General features: G+C 39.2%; 2 protein-coding genes across 4 annotated transcripts; one reads left to right on the plus strand and one right to left on the minus strand.

The window, feature by feature from the left end:
* Positions 1-353: 353 nt before the first annotated feature.
* Positions 354-10,339, minus strand: si:ch211-112c15.8 (tumor necrosis factor receptor superfamily member 1A). Its single transcript, XM_038723718.1, has 10 exons — positions 10,050-10,339; positions 8,345-8,441; positions 8,115-8,240; positions 7,503-7,634; positions 7,312-7,360; positions 5,779-5,906; positions 5,358-5,519; positions 4,801-4,838; positions 4,219-4,321; positions 354-2,246 (listed from the first exon to the last, which is right to left on the minus strand). The coding sequence occupies exons 1-10, from the start codon at positions 10,062-10,064 to the stop codon at positions 1,927-1,929; spliced, it is 1,170 nt and encodes a 389-aa protein (XP_038579646.1). The 5' UTR covers positions 10,065-10,339; the 3' UTR covers positions 354-1,926.
* Positions 10,340-13,243: 2,904 nt separating this feature from the next.
* Positions 13,244-22,392, plus strand: znf362b (zinc finger protein 362b). Of its 3 annotated transcripts, none has more exons than XM_038722851.1 (9): positions 13,244-13,389; positions 15,424-15,487; positions 15,740-15,995; positions 16,634-16,828; positions 17,581-17,899; positions 18,603-18,827; positions 19,239-19,317; positions 19,494-19,652; positions 20,175-22,392. In XM_038722851.1, the coding sequence occupies exons 2-9, from the start codon at positions 15,425-15,427 to the stop codon at positions 20,289-20,291; spliced, it is 1,413 nt and encodes a 470-aa protein (XP_038578779.1). In that variant the 5' UTR covers positions 13,244-13,389; position 15,424; the 3' UTR covers positions 20,292-22,392. The 3 variants fall into 3 exon arrangements, with proteins under 3 accessions (XP_038578779.1, XP_038578781.1, XP_038578780.1); XM_038722853.1 differs by having other exon boundaries at positions 16,634-16,738; XM_038722852.1 differs by having other exon boundaries at positions 15,767-15,995.
* Positions 22,393-22,430: the final 38 nt, after the last annotated feature.

The raw sequence follows: 22,430 nt of genomic DNA on the forward strand, positions 1-22,430 counted from the left end.
ATCAACATGTCCTTGTACTATTCACCGACAAAAAAAAAAAAATCAATCACATGCAAGTTTACTTAAAGCTGCTGCCAGAATTTCAGATGCTGTCCTAGTTTTCCTATAAATATACTGTGAATATGAAAAAAGTCTCTTTGTATGGAATCTATCCTTTTTCTGTCCAGGTAGTATGGACAATGCAGGACAGCTGTTCTTTATTCTGAGGCCCAATTTGCAATTCATGAGTTCTGTCTAATCCACCTCAAGAATAAAAGCTCAAGCACCCTGCCTACATTTTTTTTGTATGGGGTCCTGTGCTCAAAACTGAACACCAGCTGCTGCTGTTCAAACACTCAGCCAATACTCCCACCTTGTGGCCAAGAATTTTATTCATGACATAATGTATAGTGACACTTGACACAGGCTCCTCACAGTAGTATACTAACATACATTTGCACCACAGGTGACTACAAGGATAAAATTCCATCAGTATGATTATCCACTCATTTAGTTTTGTAACAAAAAGGTGCAAGCATCCATAAGTAGTTTCAGAAAATAATAATTAAAAAAAAAGGCACACACGTGTCTCCCAAAGCCAGAAACCACAGACCTAGATTCATAGTAAAACACTGATAAATAAACTCCAATAATTGGAAAGTCCAACTCCTTTACTGTTAGTAACTGAATTGACACACAAACACTCTCAAAATGAGATACCTAACCCCATAACAGGAAACCAACAGTTTGGACGAATACGTGTGGTGAGGAAAAACCCAGCCTACTTCACATTGACACCATTTATTTGCAGGAAACTGAACATCTGACGTCCTGCGGGGATTTCAGTTTTCTTCCTTTGCGAGGGTGCGTAACAAGAGTCAGTGGCTGGGTTATTAGAGCAGACCTTCAAACGAGATGAAGGAAATGTCAGACGTGGTGAACTGATCTGCAGCTGTGCTGCTCTTACATCATAAATGTGCCCTGAAATGTTCATAGTTTAAATAATCAAACTGAATAAGACTTTTCACTTTGATTAGTTAAATATCAAAAAATTAAAAAGCCAAGCACCAATTTGGATATTTGGAGGTAGAAAAATAATCTTGAGAGTTCAAACAAGGAACTTTTTCAGCGCTACCTCAACCTTCACACACATATACAATTATACAGTAACATATTTACATTTGCACTCTGCTGTAAAACCACAGCCTTCCACTGTTGGAGATGCCACACGCGAAGCTGTAGGTTAAGTGGTATTCTGGCAGTATAGCATATTAAAGGAGACTTCCCCACCTACTAGATTACTAGAGTTCAGCCTGGGTGTTAGGGTGAGTTTAGGGTTAGGCCATCTTTTTCCATGATGTCCTTAAGAATGCAACTGGTGGTGTTGTTGTTGTTACATGCATTTAAGCAAGCCACTTAATGATCCAAGTGCCAGTTCTGCAGCTGACTCTGCACTGCAACAAATCCATTATTGTCTATATGTACATTCTGCATTTTAAGTGTGAGTTTGGAGGTAAAATAAAGCTCAACTTAATAAAGACTCACAAAAGGAAATATTATACACTTATCTTGAGTACATTTGATGACATTTACCCATTAAAAGAAAGGAAAAGAGGAAGTAAACTAATTGTAGTGGGGCCTGTCATGATCTCCACAGTGCTCCATAATGCCATTTAGCTCTTAGCTAGATTGTAATATACAAAACATCTGCATTACTCAGTATGGGTCATTTGTAACATAATTGCAGTGTTCTGTGGTTGCACCATGTAGTAGCTACAGTTATTTATGTACTTTCCAAGGACTTGAAGTTTCTAGTCTTATGCACTGGCGCCGAAGGTTGAAGCACTGGTGTCTCTCATTCTATGATAGTATGGTATGCAGCCTCATCCTGCATTGCCCCATTGAAACCATTTTAAGTGTAACTTCTGCAGGCTGTGAAACCGTGCTTCAGTTAAGGCCTCCACACTGCAGCTTCTCCAGGCTTTCCTGCAGCAGCTGGGCACAGCCGGATAAATCCATGTAGTGCAAGGCAGAGAAGACATCATTCAGGCTCGCAGAGGAGCGCTGGCTCCACAGTCTCAGCATCTGGTACTGCCTCTCCATGGAGCCCAGACCCAAACCGGCCTCCAGCTCCACCCGCTCCAGCTGCTGATCAGCCACCGAGAGCAGACGCAAGAACTCCTTCCACCTACGCAAGGGCACCTCCTTGATAATTGTGTAGAGGACGATGGCCGGCCAGTGCTCCAATTGCTCATCTCGTCTGTCAGCTGGAAGGAGAGAAAACAGAAACACAGAAAATCACTGCATGTGCAAAACTGAAAACTCTGCGATGGAAAAAGGTCAGCTGCAAGAGCGTGCTGTCTGTCCAATGGGCTACTGCTTAACCACTTTAAGATAAAACTTTTGAGCTTTCCAATGTCTCACTTTTTCCCTTTGTGATTCAACATTCAGCTCTGTCCTGCAGAACGTTATGTTCTCTGGGTGGACTAAATGTCATCAAGATACAGAAACTGTGCAGAGGCGTTTGAGCATACCATGTCAGGAGACCAGCTGTGCAGTGAGTACATTTGTTATGAAAAGGTCAAAGTTACTGTCAACAAATCAAAACCAACAATTAACTAATCCTACTAACAACTACTGCCTGTGTAGCCAGAGCCAGATATATCTTATTACTCTTATTACTGTGCCATTAAGGCCCACTGATGAAGCTGTTGCACTGGGTGACATGTTTCTTCATTTGTCATTGTTCACTTATTCATTATCACTAATTCCTCCTGCATGGGTGAGCTGCAGCTAATTTAAGAAATTACTTTTACTGCCATAAGAAAAAATATATATATTTGTGAGCAGTTTTTTTAAAGGTTTATGCGTTATGTAGGAATCAATGGGCTTGACCACTAAACAGGCAGGAAAGTTAGAAAGTATGGAGAGAAAAATCCATGGGATCAATTTGTTGACAGTAAGGAAATATAGAACAAAAGCCTTTTAGTGGGGATTTTTTAATCATAAAAGTCAACACTGAATCACACAGGGGGGAAAAATAGCTGCTGCCGTCTGAGCTGTGGGGAGATTCAAGATTCTTAACTGCCTTTTGTACATTTGAAACATAGAAAACCTTCCTCACGCGTGAGAGGTGAAAAATGCAGTGGAAAATCTATTTAGCTTCATCAGCCTCACACACACCATAACCTATACGTAACATCTAACGATGTGTGGATGTTGTCGGTGATTTAAAAAAGGAGTTTGAACAGGATGTACAAGGCTGTTTAAGGAACACCCCTATCTGGTTTGCCATTTCACCTAAAATTAAATTGCTGACTGACGTGAAAAAGTTAATGCATCTTGTTTCCTAGTTTACACCTCCATACTGTGGTCCACACAACTGATCAGTGATAAAGAACAGAGAGACGCTGTAGCTTAAATAGATAGTACACCTTCAGTAATCAGATGGGGAAAAGAGTCACTGTGAGATTTTTAGTTTCAGAGGCGTGATGACGTGTGATGCAACATTTGAACCAGGCAAGCTCATGTCTTTGTGCTTGTAGGCACTCACTCTGCAGAAGTGTCCCCAAGCAAGACACTAAATACTTTCTGTCCATCTACTGCTGGCATCATCAAAAAGGCACGGGACCCCCCACTGTCACTGACTATCACTGATTATGTTAAAGTATTGCAAAGATTCCAGTGTCACCTCACACAAAGTCAAAGTTGAGAGGAAAGAGTTTATATGTTTTTGGTGTACAGCTTAGCTTTTCTCATTAAGTTGCCAATACACCACAACTGTTTTGTGTATTCTGAAATATTGACAAGTTCATGGGAGAACCTGAAAAGGCATGTTTGACACATGCTATCCTTCTCTATTATCATTATCCTATGACTCTTAACATTTTTTGTTAGTAGTAGTAGTAATACTAGAAAACAGTGAAGGGAAAACAGAAAAGTGTGGATCACTAATTTAAGCTGGTTTTATACTGCAAAGCAGTGCAAGCTTCTGCTGTAGGAATGTAAAAGATAAAAACTGAAATTACTTACATCTTACACATACATTTCTCTTTCATCTTTATTCCACTGAAATGTTTTGGGCAAAACATTAGCTATGACATGAACCAGTGTTGGAGAAGAACAATGGTGTCAAATATATACTTCATATAATTCATGTTCATACACTGAACAAAGACCAACTAAATCGCTCCGTCACAGGCTATGCATTGTAGCCAAGCATCAAATACTGAGTCTTACCTTTGTGTTCAGTGTCTGGCAGCACAGGACTGCAGGGGGCTGCATGTTCTGGTGTGGTGGAGCTGAGATTCATCATGGGAGTTTCCTCAGATACTTTAAATGTCTTGGAGGAACAAACAAGAGAGTGAAGGTAAAAATCTGTTTAAAGAGTGCCGGGTGAAATTCTTCAGCCTTTCTAAAACCCCAGAAAATCATTTTGATAATTTATTACAGCTTTAATGTTAAATGGACTGATGGTACTTAGAGGGCACCCTTTCTAGTCTTCTGACCATTTAAAGCACTTTCCATTACATGTCACCTCACCCCATTCACACACATTCATACACTAATGGCAATGGCTGCTATGTAAGGTGACAGCTGCTCATCAGAAAGGAACTAATCATTCACACACATTCATACACGATCAATTTTACGGTTAGTTGGCTACTCTTCCTCCTGAGCCACAGCCGCCCCTATATGGAACCAATTTTATTAGTTCACTTTAAATACAAATTGTGATCAGTGTGTTTGTGTCCACCTACAATACTGCTCCAATCTATATTTCTATCAAAAGCACACAAAATGCATGAAAGTGAGACAAACCAGTGTGGTCGGGGTGCTGACTTGATGACTGCGTTGTTCTGTTAGGAGGAAAAGAGATATGATCAGTGAGCTTCCTGCTTAAACATGTTCAGTTGAGAAAAAAGGAACTAGGTGAAAAAAAAATGTTTAACAACCATAAATGTCTCTTAAACTTGCATTTTATACACACACTTAATTTGAGTTTATCTTTTGTTGTGCTGTGTCACAGTACCTGCTGTGTATCTACAAAACAATCTAGACATTTAAATGTATTTTATACATTTAGTAAGTCTAAGAAGTTAAAGACTGAAGCTTTGATAAATTAAGCCCCGGATGTGACTTCAGCTAAAAGAAGACTGTGTGTATGAATCATAGCAAAATGTACTTAAAGTATCAAAAGTAAAAGTACTCCTCTCTGGGCAGAATAATAGTGGAATATCATTAGTGATGCATTCATATGTAAGCAGCATTTTAATACGTACATACAGTTGAGTAGTAAAATATAAAACACATTTTCAAGCTAATCATACGTGGCTGTTGTTATTGAATGTGGTTAGTTACATTCTACCACTGGTTACCGTTAAATTTGGGGTCCTCGACAGACAGCTCCAGGTCTTTATTTACACTCCAGCAAGGAAAACTGTATGGGTATCTGAGCTGGTTCCTAATGAGCAGGAGCCAAAGGAGCACCACACCTGTCCCCATAACCGCCACGACTAACAGCCAGGTCATTTCGTTCACTGCCATGGACACAAAGAAACACTGACATCATTCCACCACTTGGAAAGTGTAACATACAGTAATTCTGTCAGAAAATCTTTTATGATAAAAACATGAGTGATCCTCCAGATAACTTGAATAGTTCCTGTCTGAGTAAATTTACTCAATGCCCACACATACTGTGAGTGAAAAGGTCATATGAGTCAAAACTACAATACCACAGGCCGCTACGTTATGTCACTTTACTGGTTAAAAGTACAGTACAGATTGAGAACTAACAATTCAATGTTGGGTTTGAAGCTGTGGTTCTTGGAGATGTAGCTGAAGACGTGGTTGTAGTCGTAGAAGGAGGAATTGTAATTGCGGTAGATTTCCTCTCACATTCTGGGTATGCCAAACACTCCTTCCTGAGAAAAAGGAGAGACTACTATAGACAACATTGTAATCTGACAACATATTAATCCATACATACAAGGACTGCAGAGTGCACGATGGGTCCACAGTCCTTGTTCTGTGTAAAGCTATGTTTGAAAGGTTTATCTTAAGCTCAGTGAGGCTTATATAAACAGTTTGAATTAGTTAAATCAAGTCAATATCTTCAAAAGTTAGTCTTTTTAGTAAAAAACTCCCCCTTTGTTTGCCTAGGTAGCATCTCCCTGCTGAGGTGTACTGGAGAGATAGTATAACACCAAAAGGAAGTTGTTCTAAGATTTGCCTAACACAGCTGAAGCCCCATATTAGCAAACTCTGAATACATTCTTACACAGAAAGAGGACTGAATTTTGTCTGCCCTTGAGTACCTTTAAAGCACATTAGAAAGAGATCTTTCATTGGCCCGCGTTGACAAAAGGAATGATTACAGCAAGCAAAAACTGTTTAAATGTTTATATGGGCATCTGACTAGTGTTTTAAGACCTTGAAAATATGTGAACTTATCCTTAATAGACAAAACAGCAATCTTGTGTGCACAGTTACAATCCTTTATCAGTAAGGCTTAAAAGTCTTAACCAAAGACTTCTAATATCTGCAGCCACACAGGTAGTGCAGGGCCTCAGAAAAACCACAGGAACTTAATGTTTTGCCACTCTAACAAGACGACGACATGCCCCCTGAACTAAAATCATGCCATGCTTGATTTGACAGCAGAGATATATTTCAGACCAAGACTAAAAGCCAATTAAAATATCAAAAGAGCTGTGTTTTTTAGTCTGTGAAAATGTCTTCAAATATCTAGTTGTGTTTGCCCAGCAGTCAAAAACATAACCTTTGAGAAGCTGGAGTCATTTTTGCTTGATTAAACTACTGCAACAATCGACTGTCAAATCTGTTTTTCTGTTGATCGATAAATTGATTAAGTGTTTCAGCTTTTGGTTCAAACCTACAGAGCTTTTTGTCTGTATACACACAAACATATGCATTACTCTGGTTGCAATCTGCACAATTAAAAGTCAACCTGCTCCCACACTAAGCCAATCAGATGCTAGAAGAGCTTCTCCAACAGAAATAGACAATATATATAGGAAAAACATATTGAAAAAGGTAAATATAGCGACTAAGACAAATACAATGATCAAGATATTGTGATAATGATGAATCAGACACCCAAAAAAAACAAAATAGCAAAAACATACTGTAATTGCAAGGTGCCAAAATGAAAACCTTCCCTAGCTCCTAAGATTTAGTGGGATCTATCACTACAGTACGCAGATTGATTTTTTTCCCTTACAGTTCTGTGTGGCTCTCTACTCTCTCACAAAAACAAAAATCTAAACATGTCTTAGTTTTCATTTGTCATATTGTAACATCTCCCACCTTTGGCAGGGATTGCACTTCCTTTTGTAGTCCTCATTAACATCAGACACTGAAAAAGAAAATATGAGGGTGAATGTGAAAATTCTGAAACATGATATGGCTTCCCTTTGATGGTTTTATCATGTTGAATAAGACAGAATCTTGCTGGTAATCAAGATGGCATCAATTTAACACTTGTTGACGTCACCTACCTCCACATCTTGCAGAGCTGCATGCTCGGCAATCCCTTATTTTGGATTTAGAGTTTGCGTTGTAGTATCCATCCTTACAGTCACATACCACATTACTATTAAAGGAGCAGGACTTTATTTCCTTCTCAATATCTGGGGGAAAAAATCAAAACACAGTCCTGACAATTTCTTAAAATGTAGTTAAAAATGTATGCTAAACCTGTTCCAGGACAGAACTGACTTTTAAGACAACATCCTATATGAGCTGGAGTTAAAATGGTTATACCAATCAGTGTATTATTTTGATGTTGCTTTTATGAAACAAACAGCCTTGGCCTGCTACTTTGGATTTAACCTCCTAGACAGGTATATTTCATTGCAGAATTTCATCTTCCCAAACAAAATTGCTTGAGTCCCTCAAAAAACACCCTACATACCATCATTATCATATGTTTTGCTATTTATTTTTCTATACTTCATCAGAATGGCATGACAGTATGGTGGTAAATCATTTTTATTTTATTTAGATATCCATAAAATGCCATAATATTACTTATACTAATATATTATTTTCCCACAATCATGTGTTTCTATCACCCAACCCAATCAATAGTATTTGAACAAGATACTTACGACTACACAAGTCACACCTCTGGCATTTTGTTATTAAGTTTGGTATTTCTGTGTATTCGTTGTTTCCACATTTTTGACATCTGTACTGTCCAGTTAGATTCCCACAGCTACCAATCTTATGATATCCTGGGAACCGGTGGAGAAAAGGAGAAAGGGAATGAGTTAACCTGTGATAATTCCACAATAACTCAACACAAGGTCAATGCATGCAGTTCCTTGTTATAACTTACCAGCTGGACACTTTTCAAAACATGAATTACTGGTTTGTTCGGTCACCTCCGTGTAACTCTGTCCAGTGGAAAGGAAGGCAAGTATCAGTGGGAAAACCTGAAACAAAAGAGGAGGTATGACGAGGTGAGGTACTGTGGGAGAGGAAGATGCTTACAAACCAACTGGGCTGACACTTTCATACCACAGCTGCCACCCAAAACGGCAAGCAAGGTTCAGTACAACTCATTGCACAGGCATCTTTTGCCTTTTCATTTCCATACATCTTTGATATCAAGCAAGCAGGTCTTCAGCTTGGTGGCTAGGTTAGTGGTGATCTTTAACTCCTCGTGGACTACCCTGAATGAGGCCAGAGGATCAGTATCAGTGGCACAAACATTTGAAAGGGTATCAAAAACCTCCGCCCAAACACATGGCTGTGGGTGCCCAGATTACACCCTCATCTTAAGCCATTCTCAATCTGTCCTAAACAAGGGTTTGCCAATTTTCTGATGGTCAGATGGAGCCTATGAAACAATCTAAACTGTAGGTGCCCATTACCTGATGCATCTTGATGAGGAATTAACCTGACCAAGACATTTCTGATATTTGTGAGCTGCAAGGATCGTCTTGTATAAAATAGACGACATGCTTTTCTAATGGATCCATTTCTTAGGATTCTGTTCTGTGGGGTCTCACGAGACGGAGATAACCAAATCTCCTGAAGAGGTCCTTTACTTACATTTTCTAGCCTACAGTTTGAATGCCAAGTCAATGGGGGAGGCAGAGAAGAGAAAATAACGCAAAATAGGAGTCTTATGAGAGAGCCGTTTAAAGTTAAAAAGAATCTATATCTTAAGAGCCCCATAGTCAACAGGATTGTTCACAAAAAACAAATCAGAGCTCAGTGTAACAAGGTTGCCAGTGGTACCAATTGTGTGGATTTCTTCATCCACCTCCTCCTGGACCTGGTAGAAACAGCCCTCCATCTCCCTTCTGCCATTGTAAAAACGTGTGTTCATTTAATTCCTTGAAAAGTGACCTTGGTATAATATTAGTATTGTTTGGGGAAAAAAAGAAGTATTAATCACCAGAGTTAAATCTGCCAGCCAGCAAAAAAATAAGGGATGGCCACCACTTGATCTTGTTTGGCTTCATCCAGGGCTATCTTAAAATTATTGTGAAACAAATTCTTATCTCTTTCAGTCACACCTAAATATGCAAATCTTAGAGCTGAAATGATTAGTTCGTCAATCAATTAGTTGACCGTCAGAAAGTTGACCAGAAACTATTTTGATCATTGCAAAAATGCCAAACCATCAGTGGTTCCAGTCTCTAAACAATGAATATTTTCTGTTTTTCTTTGTAAACTGAATTTATTGGACTGTTGGTTGAACAAAGCAATACATCTGAAGACGTCACCTTGGAATTTGGGAACTTGTGTTGGGCATATTTTGTGATTTACTAACATCGTACAAACTAAACGATTGTAATTGTATTTACACACTTTATGTCTTACATTACTCAAGGACATACAAATGACGTGTTCTTAAAAGAGCATAAGAGACATACTGTATGTTTGTTTGCTTTCATGGCAACAGCTATAATGTGACAACAGTTCCTGTATCAGTGAGCGATGACTATCTAAAATCCACTCACTGAAACTAAATTAAAGCTTCCCTGAAAGGACGACGACAAAAATAAAGTGATCTGTACTGGGTTACTTACCAAGACAAAGTCCATGTCAGAAGAGTTGACCGTGAGCAAGTTAAAAAACCAACTTTAGATGATTGTTAGTTTCACTCATTTCAAGAAAAAAAAAAAAAAAAAAAGTCTGATTAATGCAGTATATCAGACATCACTCTATTCACCCACTGGATGAGGCAATCTGACTTTTAGCCATCTGTTCCTTTTAAAGCCGACTCAAAGCGTTAAAGGAAGCCTGCATGTATGTCTGTCTGTTTTGTGTGTTTGTAGGTCAAACCTGTCAGTTCTTTGGAGTTTTCAGAGAAGTGGTGCAAAAAAAACAACAAAAAAAACAGGAAACACACTTTGATCGTAACACGTAACCACCCCCCCACACACACACAGTCACACACAGTGACATGACTCTTGGTGGCAACGCCAGCGCACAAGCTCCTTTGTCTGATTCCAATAACTCCACCTCTGCGAAAATACTCTCAACTCTCTTCATAGACAAGACTGAAAACAAAGATACAAATTCAGATGAGGTAGTAGGCAGGTACCAGTGTGAGGATAAATCGAATACAGTAAATGCAATTCCTCATCAAGGGGAGAATAATGTTTTGTTTTTTTAAAAAAATCAAAAACATGGAAGTCTACTTGACTGATGAAAAGCCTGTGAACACACAAAATTAGCAGACATTTTCTGCAGTACAACTCCATGTGCTTCAAAAGCTGCTGAGTGAGTGTTGACTGCACAAAAATCTCAGTCTTGGTCTATTATCTATATCTAGATATAGATAATAGATATATATCTATGCGCAATATTCACAATAATATGTACGCAAGTAATAATGTGTAACAAAAAGCTAAATGTTTTGGAAAATGCTTTTAAATAGGCCTGTTGTTTATGCATCTTAACTTGATATCCATTAAACACATTTGTAGCATAGTTGTATTGGTCTGTTTATGACATCTGTATTATATTATGTATCAATGTTTTTATGCTAGCTTCTTGGTCTCTTAAAGATCCTTTTGTCTCAATGATATTCATACCACATTAATTAAAGGAAAGGAATGAAAACAGTAATCCAAGGGCATCACTTTTTGTTGAGAAGTAAAGGGGAAGGGTCTGTGTGTCCTCCACCATAAAATTTAGCGCATTAAAGACTCTGCACCAATTTATGGTGGAAATGTACAGTGGATAGAAAAAGTCTACACACCCCTGTTAAAATGCCAGGGTCTATAAATCATGTCAGAACTTTATCCCACCTTTAATGTGAACAATTCAATAGAAAAACAAATTGAAATCTTCAAGGGGGGGAAATGAAAACCTTACAATAACCTGGTTGCATAAGTGTGCACACCCTTAGACTAATACTTTGTTGAAGCACCTTTTGATTTTATTGCAGCAGTCAGTCTTTTTGGGTAGGAGTCTATTAGCATGGCACATCTTAACGTGGCAATATTTTCCCAACTGTTCTTTGCAAAAGCGCTACAAATCTGTCAGAGTGCGTCAGGTCTGGGCTCTGGTTGGGCCGTTCCAAAACATTAATCTTCTTCTGGTGAAGCCATGCTTTTGTGGATTCGGATGTGTGCCTTGGGTCATTGTCGTGCTGAAAGGTGAACTTGCTCTTCAGCTTTCTAACCGACACCTTAAGGTTTCGCGTCAAAATTGCCTGGTATTTGGAACTGTTCATAATTCCCTCCACCCTGACTAAGGCCCCGGTTCCAGCTGAAGAAAAACAGCCCCAAAGCATGATGCTGCCACCACCACCATGCTTCACTGTGGGTATGATGCTCCTTGGGTGATGTGTAGTGTTGTTTTTGCGCCAAACATACCTTTTGGAATTATGGCCAAAGAGTTCTACCTTGGTTTCATCAGACCAAAACTAATTTTCCCACATGCTTTTGGGGGACTTGATGTTTGTTTTTGCAAACTTCATCCATGCTTGGATGTTTTTCTTTGTAAGGAAAGGCTTCCGTCTTGCCACCCTACCCCATAGCCCATTCATATGAAGAATACGGGAGATAGTTGTCACATGGACCACACAGCCAGTACTTGCCTAAAGTTCCTGCAGTTCCTTTAATGTTGCTGTAGGCCTCTTGGAAGCCTCCCTGACCAGTTTTCTTTTCAGCAATTTTGGAGGGACATCCAGTTCTTGAAGTCACAGTTGTGCCATATTTTCTCCACTTGATGATGACTGTCTTCACTGTGTTCCATGGTATATCTAATGCTTTGGAAATTCTTTTGTACCCGTCTCCTGACTTATGTCTTTCAACAATAAGATCTCTCTGATGCTTTGAAAAGCTTTCTGCGGACCATGGCTTTTGCTCAGAGATGCAACTAAGAAAATATCAGGAAAATCCTACTAAAACAGTTGAACTTTATTTGTGATTAATCAAAGTCACTTTAAATGATGGCAGGTGTGTAATGACTTCTAGTTAACCTGAGTTTGAATGTGATTGGTTAATTCTGAACACAGCCACATCCCACTTATAAGAGGGTGTGCACACTTATGCAACCAGGTTATTTGAGGGGTTTTATTTTTCATTTTTCCCCCTTGAAGATTTCAGTTTAGATAAATAAACCTTTCTCAATTCATTTGCTATTTAACATTTCTTGTTGCAAGCTATTTTTCAGAACATTTTTAACAACTGCCTTCAAAAAGTGGTGGGGACATGTCCCCAGCGTCCCCAGTGTAAATGACACCTATGATCAAATATTACAAGAGCTCATCAGATTGGGATACATGTGTGTTTAAGTTTTGGAACCATTATTGTTTTTCACTAATGTTTTGAAATATTGTAGTTTTACTCTCACTGCATATATTTGACTGGGAAGTTTATTTGCAGTTTAATATTTCACATATAAAACATGAAGATGAGCTCATGAAAAATGATGTATTGCTGGAGAGCAGAACACTTTGAGCAGGTAAAGTGTTAACAGACTGAAAGGGTCAATATTTCTTATTTAATCTTCCTTTTGATTTTTTTTTTTTTCAGTCAGTATATGGCTTTAGTGAAAATTTGGACGCAGTGCTTTTCTTTGTATGTGGAGTATTTTTACATTGAGGCGTTGCTATTTACCCCTGCAAATCTGTAGGCTAAATCCAACCCAAACACGCGCTGAAATAACGTTATTGGACTCATTATACATGCGCTTTGCATCAAACGTGAACAACGCAGGTCGTGTAAAAATCCAAAGCAACATTAGCAGAATATCTCCCTCTGTGTCTGTACTGTACTGAGCCTGCAGCAGCAGCACCCAGAAGTGAACAAAGCGACCCGGAAGCGGTGGTCCGACTGGAGGCAGGCAGAAAGAACATCAACCTTTTATATTATAGCTGTACTCGCAAGACAATATCTGCAATCAGGACACAAGGTATTTGTGCATGTCTTTTCGTGTCTTCCCTGCTGTGCATTTCTCTGATACGCGATAGCCTCGTAAATGCGTGCATTGTGCACAAAATGCAATTGCTGTCCTTTGATTCGTCCAAAAGTTGCAGAATGTGAAAAAAAGCAGCCCTGAAAGTGAAATTTGGTTAAGATTGCACAGCGCCTTTCGAGAGACATGGCACTGTGCGCCAGTTATATTTTGACCTTAACGCATTGGTACGGTTGTTTTAGTCGGTGTGGTGTTTGGGTCGAGCCTGCATCTTGTCCGTTTCCGTGCTGTTTTTTTTTTTTGCAGGGCATGGTTGTTGTAGGAAGTGTCAGTTTTTTTAAGAGGTGGGGAGGCCGGGCTATTCAAACCTGCAATTCGCCGTAAACAATCATTCATGCCTTTGACATGATAAACACACCTTTTGTGTTCGCGTCGGTCGCGTCTTATCCCCAACACCATCCTCACGACAAGATGTTCATGCTCCTAAATTTTTGGGGTCTGCAGAATATGGCGTCCCGCCTTATAAAAATAAGGCTGCCATTTTTGTTTCTCTTTTGTCTGGAAATGTTTAAAGAAAACTGTCTGAGTCGCACCGGGAGGATCTATCCGTAAAATCCTCCATCAATTTGAGTCCAGGGGTGCTCTCAGACAGCCGACATGTCCGAAAAGTCAAAGAATGGAAAGTTTTTTTTCATTGCGTTTATCTGAGTATTTAAAGCGACGTCCACTTATTTTCAGGAATTCACTCTCAGACAAAAGGAATATTGGGGCTAAATGTCCAAGCTAACGTTAAACGGCGAAGGCTCTGTCAGACATGCCTTTTTCTTATATGTGGCAAAATATTTGTGGGTGACATTTAGGTGTTTGACCTGTGTTAACTTAAAGGTGACAGTTTGGTTCATAATGACACTGTAGGCCTAATTCACACACTGAGTTATTAGCATAAATGTAACACAGCAATTAAGTCACTTAAAATTAGCCTGGGCATCTTTATCCAAGGACTGCTCTTGGTTATGATTTTATTATTATTTATTTTAATTAATTAATTTTTAATTTCAAGGTTAATGCAGGTCCTAAAAAGATCTTTAAAATAGCTTAACTCAAGGTCCAGTTACTGTATTTCACCCTTCAGCTGCATCTCAAGGTCTTCCTCAGCTGATGAGGTTTGCTCAGTTATTAGGAGCAAACTTAATCCACCGAGAGGAAGACCATGAGATGTGGATGAAAGCTAGAAAAATGTGGTAAGTGAACCATGAGTTAATAATTTTTTTTTTTGTAAAAATAAACGTTTTCCAAGGTGAAGTTATCCATTTTTAAACCTATTTTTCGAATACCAGCCTAAACAACCTGACTTAAATTGTCTTCAGTTTGTATTTTTAAGTCTTCATTTAAATGTAAGTATTTAAAACCCAAAGCCAACATAAGAAGTACACACTCATGTAACCTCATACATGAATACCCTTGCCAGTTGTTTCCTTTATAGATTATCCAAATCTCCTTTTCATTTACCTCACATAAGAAATGCAGAATAACACTGGAATTTGGAGCAAACATCTAATAATGCAAGCCCTTTGAAATATATTACTACCTTTACCCTTGCAGTGAAATCTGCCTGCATGCGGTGTCCCAAAATCTTAACATTTATTTATTTTTGGTCTCATAAATTTCACATTTTCAATGTGCCAAAACCCTGTTGGATGAGTAATATGTCTTCAGTAGAAGCACTTACAAAGCTAGATGAAAGTGAACGGGATGGAAACTGATGAAATGTAAATGGGAAGTTGGGGCTAAAAGAAAATGCTCACCTTTTCTACTCAACATGAAACCTGCTGGGTTTCTTGTGGTTAGGGTGCCAGCCTTTTCGTCAGTCAGTCAGTCTGCCACATCAACGCGCTATAGATATTTTAAAGTCTCTGCAGTTTTAAAAGCAGTGCGTTGCATCATAAACTTCTCTCTGATCTCAACTGACTTTTACATATTTGTAGTAAGACAACAAATGTTATTTGCTAAAACAAATGTTATTCATTTCAGAATGGCAGAGCCTCGATTTAACAACCCGTATTTCTGGCCGCCACCTCCATCCATGCCAGGCCAGGTAAGTCCATTCGTAACATGTAAATACTGTGACATTTTTAATTGCCATTTGTTTCCATGTGTGAATGTCTTTTCAGCCATTCAGCACCAGTCAGTCAGTGAAACAAATCCGTCACAGTTCGTTCTCGTAGATTAAAAGATATAAATAAATAAATGTAACTTGTACTCTCTGCTGGGATGTGTTTTCGGGGCATGAATGACATTCACACACGGTGGCTGTTTTCTGTTGAGCATGACCCGTTAACCCTTTCAGCTGGATAACCTGGTGCTCATTAACAAGATCAAGGAGCAGCTGATGGCTGAGAAGATCAGACCCCTGCACTTGCCGCCTACCTCCACCCCTTCCCAGCAGTCTTTGCTGGTGCCCACCTCGTCCCCGGACGGTAGCGCCCAGCACGGCATGTCAGTGCCAAAGCCCCAGGCACAGCAGGTGCAGGGCCACCACCAGCAAGGCTCTGGACAACCAGATATCGCTCTGCACGCTCGCCCTGCCTCCAGCTCTGGACCAGGTAGAATCTCCACTTTGTTGTTTATAGGCCCAGGTACTGGACCGCAGTCTATTTTAAATACAGACCCAAATGTGTGAGTTGCAAGTATCACAGACTGTCCAGCATTAAAAGTTGACATTGAGTGCCTGGTCAGATTTTTAGTCTTGTTTACTTGTTTCTTTGATTAGATATTTAGATCAGGAAACATTGCAAATTTTTATTTTAGGAAAAGTCCTGGTAAGGCTGCATGTGTCAAGCCAACAGTAAATACTGATGAATTGAGAAGTTTCACGTGTTTTGTGAAACAAAAAAGGGTAATCTAACGAAACATATTTATATTAATGAAAAATAATAATTTGGGTAGTGGTACTGAAACTCTGATATCATATTTGCACAGGTACCAAATTTGGCAAAACATACCCAGCCCTAGTTGTTTATAGACTTATTAAATATCTAAGAGGAAGTAAATGAGCTAACAAATTTAAATTTGTATTTTAAAGAAGAGACAACAAGGTCGCGACGGTCTCTACAACTGTTGACTTCACATTGTGTGGCATTCTTACACATGAGCATTCAACAGTATATGGTCTGTTACACAAGTTACAAATAAGTTACTGTTCACTTCACTGATTAAAATGCCATCACCTCACAACTTCCAGATGGAAATATGGACGACAAGTCAGCAGTGAAAGCTAAAGGATTATGGGAAGACTGGCACATGAGGCAGCTCAGCGAGCAAACTGGCCGGGTCAACCATCGCTCAGGTACTGCAGTCAGCTGGTCTCTGTGGTCTGTTGACATGGGGAAATATGAAGAAAATCAGCCTCTGGGGCTGAAAGGAAATAACACAACTGGTAAATAAGACAAGTACATTTATCATACATGTATCGTCGTAACTAACAACACAATGTATCATTAGTTACTTAGTTGAAAAGTGTGTTTTTATATATAATTAAACATTTCCTAGGATTTAAAGTGGGGAAATAAACAGAGACTGTCTGTTGTGCAGGCTGAGCAATGCATTAGAGTGCCAACAACGTTTAGGGAATAATACTGAGAGACACATTTGTTAGTTTTATGGCATTTATGAGGTGAAGAGAGTACACAGATATTGGTTTTTGAAGATTAGTACAAATAAAGTTAGACCGATGTTGGTGCAAACCAAAACTTTCCCCTGACTTGTGGTAAACCAACAAAATATAAAACCAATATATTGGTGTACCTCCAGATGAGATTCTAGGCTTCCTGAGCTATTAAACAACCGCACCAGTGGTTTTGCAAGTTTTAGCCTATTTACTACAAATTATGCATTTTTTGCATCACAGCTAACCATTGTGCAAAAGGCATTGTCGTGCTTTTTGTATTAGTTTTCATTCATGTCTGCACAAATGTAAAAATCAGTGAGAAGACTTTTAAAAAAAACAGTAGTAGGAAACAAACTGTGTAGCTTGCCAGTTAAAATTGTCCATCAAAAATGTAAGTTTGTAGTTTAGAGCTAGAACTTACAAAAAACAATGATGTGGTTAAGTAAAATCATCAGATGCCTCGTAAGTCATGTGTAGTGTTGTAGTAGGTGTTAAAACAGTTCTGGTTGTCACTTCCACAGGTCTGGTTCCTTCTTCCCGACCTGACAGCCACAACACCTCAGAGGCCCTAACCCCCACGACTCCAACCTCCAGCAGCCAGAACCGCCTGGGTGGTGCCCCTTCTGTGAACATCATCTCTGGGCTGGCCAGCGGTCCTGGCATGGACCACATGAAAGTTGGAGGCCTGGCTGGACTGTTGGGCCCCCCACCCAAGGCGCCCCGGGGACGGAAGAAGATCAAGGCTGAAAACCCGTCAGGTCCTCTGCTGGTGGTGCCCTACCCCATCCTAGCTGACCAAGGCTGCGTCACTGTCGCACCCAAAGAGGGCAAAACCTACAGGTTGGACACCGGAAGCTGCTACTGTTGTTTTCATGTTTTTATTGCACCACGGGGGGAAGGATATTTGTTTTCACCGCTGCCCTTGAATCCAATTCACAGATTTAATTGTGGCCTGTAAAGATCAATAGGCATTTGCTTGAAGTTTGGTTTTAAGTAGGCTGTAGGTGATCGAGACATCGATATGAACCCATCTTTCTTCACTCAGTGGACTGGAAAATTGCCATTGCCTCCTATTTTCATCTGATTTAGTTTTTCACAAGGATCATGAGTTTTCAGAGGCAGTCAGTTGCATCATTATCTAAATGGTCTGACTTCTGGCTGGCAGACTTAATCAATTCTCCGTAGTTGTTTTCCAAAATAAAACCTTGTAGTAAAACTGAGCTTGAAAGACTTGGACTTAGTTTGTGAGGTCAGCACCGTGCAATCAGTAGGGATGTTTGCAACGGATTTGATACTAAACTAATACCTACTTCTTTTGAATTAACCCAGAATTTAACTCTACTCTAACTTTGGTTGGGATTGAGTGCTACGGCTAGTTGGATATAGATCATCATTCAGAATTGGTTATGTTTTAATACTTTAAAACACAAGTTGTGTACTGTGTAGTCTCTTTAAGGGTAAGTTCTAGACAGACTTTAACTTGACTGAAACAGCCTGATCTGATCACGTTTATGCATTTTTGTGTCCTTTTTCTGTCATTAAGATGCAAAGTGTGCCCGCTCACCTTTTTAACAAAGTCAGAGATGCAGATTCACTCCAAGTCCCACACAGAGGCCAAACCACACAAGTGTCCCCACTGCTCCAAGACATTCGCCAACGCCTCCTACTTGTCCCAGCACCTGCGCATCCACCTGGGGATAAAACCCTACCACTGCTCCTACTGCGAGAACTCATTCCGTCAGCTGTCACATCTGCAGCAGCACACCAGGTCGGTCCAGCTGCGAACACAAAGCAGGAAAAGTTACTGTGGGGAAAAGAAATAGCCACTGTGCTACTGAAATATGACTCTCAGTGGTCACAGATTAACAGAATATACAGCAAGTCGTGTTTTTTTTTTTTTTTTTTTGTTGCAGAGAATTTGTCTGATGACATCCCTTGGGGAATTACCCTAATACCCTAATGTTTTCATTTTCCTGGCTAGGTATTTCTCTCATTGTATATCAGATGCATCGAGGTTGCCTTTAAAATATGCAGTGAGAAGATGGGAGTTATAGATTCTGTTGTGGAATCTGTTTGGTCTCGTTTGCAACACTTTAGTTGGTTCAACTGCAGTTATCTCTCTCATTAAATACATTTAGGGTCTTTTCTAACCTTTTTTGATCTGCTTCTTTTGCCACAGAATCCACACTGGCGATAGGCCGTATAAATGTGCTCACCCCGGATGTGAAAAGGCTTTTACCCAGTTGTCTAACCTCCAGGTCAGTACATCGTCACACAGCTTAATTCTGCCACACCAGATACTACAACAAGAACTGTTATTTTACACTGAGGTTGACAACAGCTCAGCGACAAATGTAGTGAAAACAAACAGGTTTATTCATTGCTTTAATAGACTGTAATCATAAGTCACATGTCCGTGCTTCTTCCCTAACAGTCTCACCAGCGGCAGCACAATAAAGACAAGCCGTATAAATGTCCTAACTGCTACCGTGCCTACTCAGACTCGGCATCATTGCAGATCCACTTGTCAGCGCACGCCATCAAAAACGCTAAGGCCTACTGCTGTAGCATGTGTGGCCGGGCATACACCTCAGTGAGTAAACCACAGGTTATCTGTTTATCTTGATCTGTATTACATTTTCCCAGCATGCCCTTCAGGCAGGCTGTTTATTTGGCTGATAAGATGACAGCCTTTTGATGATACTCTGTCTCACTTTGCCTGAAACTTGCTGTGTTTCCTGTTTGTGAAGAATTGAACATGTCGTTGCTCCCATGCAAACATACTGATAAATTTTTACTTGCTGAAACTGGTTCGCGAGATACGTATGTAATCTCTTTTCCAGTTAATGAATGAATGTTTGCTACCAGTTTCCTACCAGTTCCAGATCTCTCTTTAGCCCAACATATTACTCTAAAGCTAAAACCTTCCACAGAAAATTGATCATAGAATAATTGTGATGACATGTAAGTAAAAATGCAAAATATTTACTGGTTCCAGCATCTAAAATGTAAATATGTGCTGATTTTCTTGTGATAGGCTGTTGTCCAATCTGTTGTTTTAATGTCACTTAAATTTCATTTTGGACCATTTGGTGTGTTTTTCGTGTCTTTGTAGGAGACCTACCTTATGAAGCACATGTCCAAACATACGGTGGTGGAGCACCTAGTGAGCCACCAGTCGCCTCAGAGGACCGAGTCCCCCAACATCCCCATACGCATCTCCCTCATCTGAGCTCCCCTGCTGCTCAGCAGCAGGACCGATTCAGAGTCTACGCTAGGCTGGAGCTTTTGAGGCCCTGCACCCACAGCCATCTACATAAGGCTTACATTAGCATTATGACAGCTGACATAAGCATTCAGTGCTAGATTCAGTAAACAGGCTGCCTCCATCCATCTTGACACAAGCCATCTGTCAAAAATGAGCACAGCGTTATTTTGTGAATGTAACAATACAGCTAGATGTTGTCCGGAGGATCGAGTGTCAGAGAATGTCTTGCGTCAGATTTAATAAGCACTTTCGTAAGCGTCATGTAAACTGCCGGATGCATTGGCCATCATAAATGTTTTAGTTAGAAATGTTTTTTAGTTTTTTTCCCTCTTCCATGAAATGGGTTTCCAAAATGTGCCAGATGATATTTGCCCTTATAAAGAATTGAGAAAGTAGAAAAAATGTTTGCTGGGTGTATTCTGGAGACATCCAAAGATAATCTTAAAGCACTTTTAGGCCTTGTGGTTTTGGCTCAAATTGTTTCAATCTTGTTGGATGGAAAATGCCAAAGGGCATTACTTGTGGCAGCTAAGAGTACTGACTGTGTATAAACAGTCTTTTTCTGTTACTTTCATTGTTTTTACTCACATTTTTGTGCAAGTACATATTTACAGGGTCATCTAAATTTGAAGAAAGGCAATCGGTAGATGACAATTTTAAACATTTAATGATTGTATTAAGAAGTTGTATTATTGACTTGGGGAGGCAAAAAAATAGAGCAACATGTAAGGGACGAAAGATGAATGTTTTTTATTTTATTTTTCTTCCAAAATCTTTCACTCCATATTTGATGTTCACTTTTATGGCACCTTTTATGGTCATAACATATGATCAAATAAACACTGCTTTTTACATTACGTTTTTCTCCTGTCCCAATAACTAGTGCCATATGAACCGTGTTGAGGTTTTAATAGAAAGCAAATCTTGTTATACTGCGTCTGCTTTCTCTACTCAGCTAAGCTTTGACTATTGTTTTGTAAGTATTAGAGGTTGAATACATTGCACCTGTGTCAGTGCCAGCTCTACTCAGCCCTACCTTTAAATACACTTCAGCTGAAAATAGATTTTACTCGAGTGCTAAATTTTAAACCTAAACATTGGACCAAAATGTGAAGTTATTGTACAGTTACTCTGGCCCAGTTAAGTATTTTGTTTTCTCTTTAATAAGCTTTACCCATTTGGAATAAACTGCAGTATAAGTCATTTTCCATAGGTCTATATTATAAGTTAACATGGAGGTGATGCTTCTCCTTTTGATTTATTTTTCTCATTTAGTATTCTTTTTATTGTACACAGTATTGTTTGTTGTATTTTTACTGTAACTTTAACCTCTGGATGGTACTAATAGGGTACCCTGTACTCTTCAGGGCACTTAAAGGGTGCTACGGCTAGACGTAATGTTTGAGATGGAACTGAGAATAATGTAAAATACATATACAGTATATAGTATGTTTTCAAAAGAATAAAAACGTATTACTATAGCCACTGGCCTGAAAAACAGACATTTACGCCAACAACAGACCCTGCCTCTTCAACTTACTCTCTCTTGAGATAATGGGAAAATGTACATGTTGCTGTACTGTAAAACATGTTACTCATTTATAGTACCTATTTTTTAAGTTTTCATAAACATGTTCTGTTTGGGTTTTGTAAGAGTTTATGTATGAACTTACTGTAATTAATTTAGTCTACCCATATGTTATTAATATTCATGTTTTATATCAGTTATTTACATGTAAGCCTTAACTGTTTTATCATCCCATTTCCATTACTCTGTATTGTGTTCTGCAGTATTCAGTCGTGTAAACATTTTTATTTTTTTCCTTCCGCATGGAGTTCCGAAGCTGTAATCTGTATGATAACTGTAACCCATGTTCTCTGAAAAGATATTGCGTAGATTTATTACACTTTTTCCTGTCTTGCATTGTGGTTTCATAAACAGTTTCTAGACAACAAAATATGCACAGCCAAGACTGAGAAGTTAAACTAAGGTTATCAGTGTTTAAAAAAGGAAAAAAAGCTTTGTATCTTTACCTTGTTTAATAAACAGACTGTTATAAATTCATCACTGATTGCTTGGTTCGTACAAAAGAAAACTGTACC

This window comes from Micropterus salmoides, unplaced genomic scaffold (genome assembly GCF_014851395.1).
Source record: "Micropterus salmoides isolate LMB-PRFRI ecotype aquatic unplaced genomic scaffold, ASM1485139v1 Ms_hic_scaffold_16, whole genome shotgun sequence".
In the NCBI taxonomy this organism is placed as follows: Eukaryota; Metazoa; Chordata; class Actinopteri; order Centrarchiformes; family Centrarchidae; genus Micropterus; species Micropterus salmoides.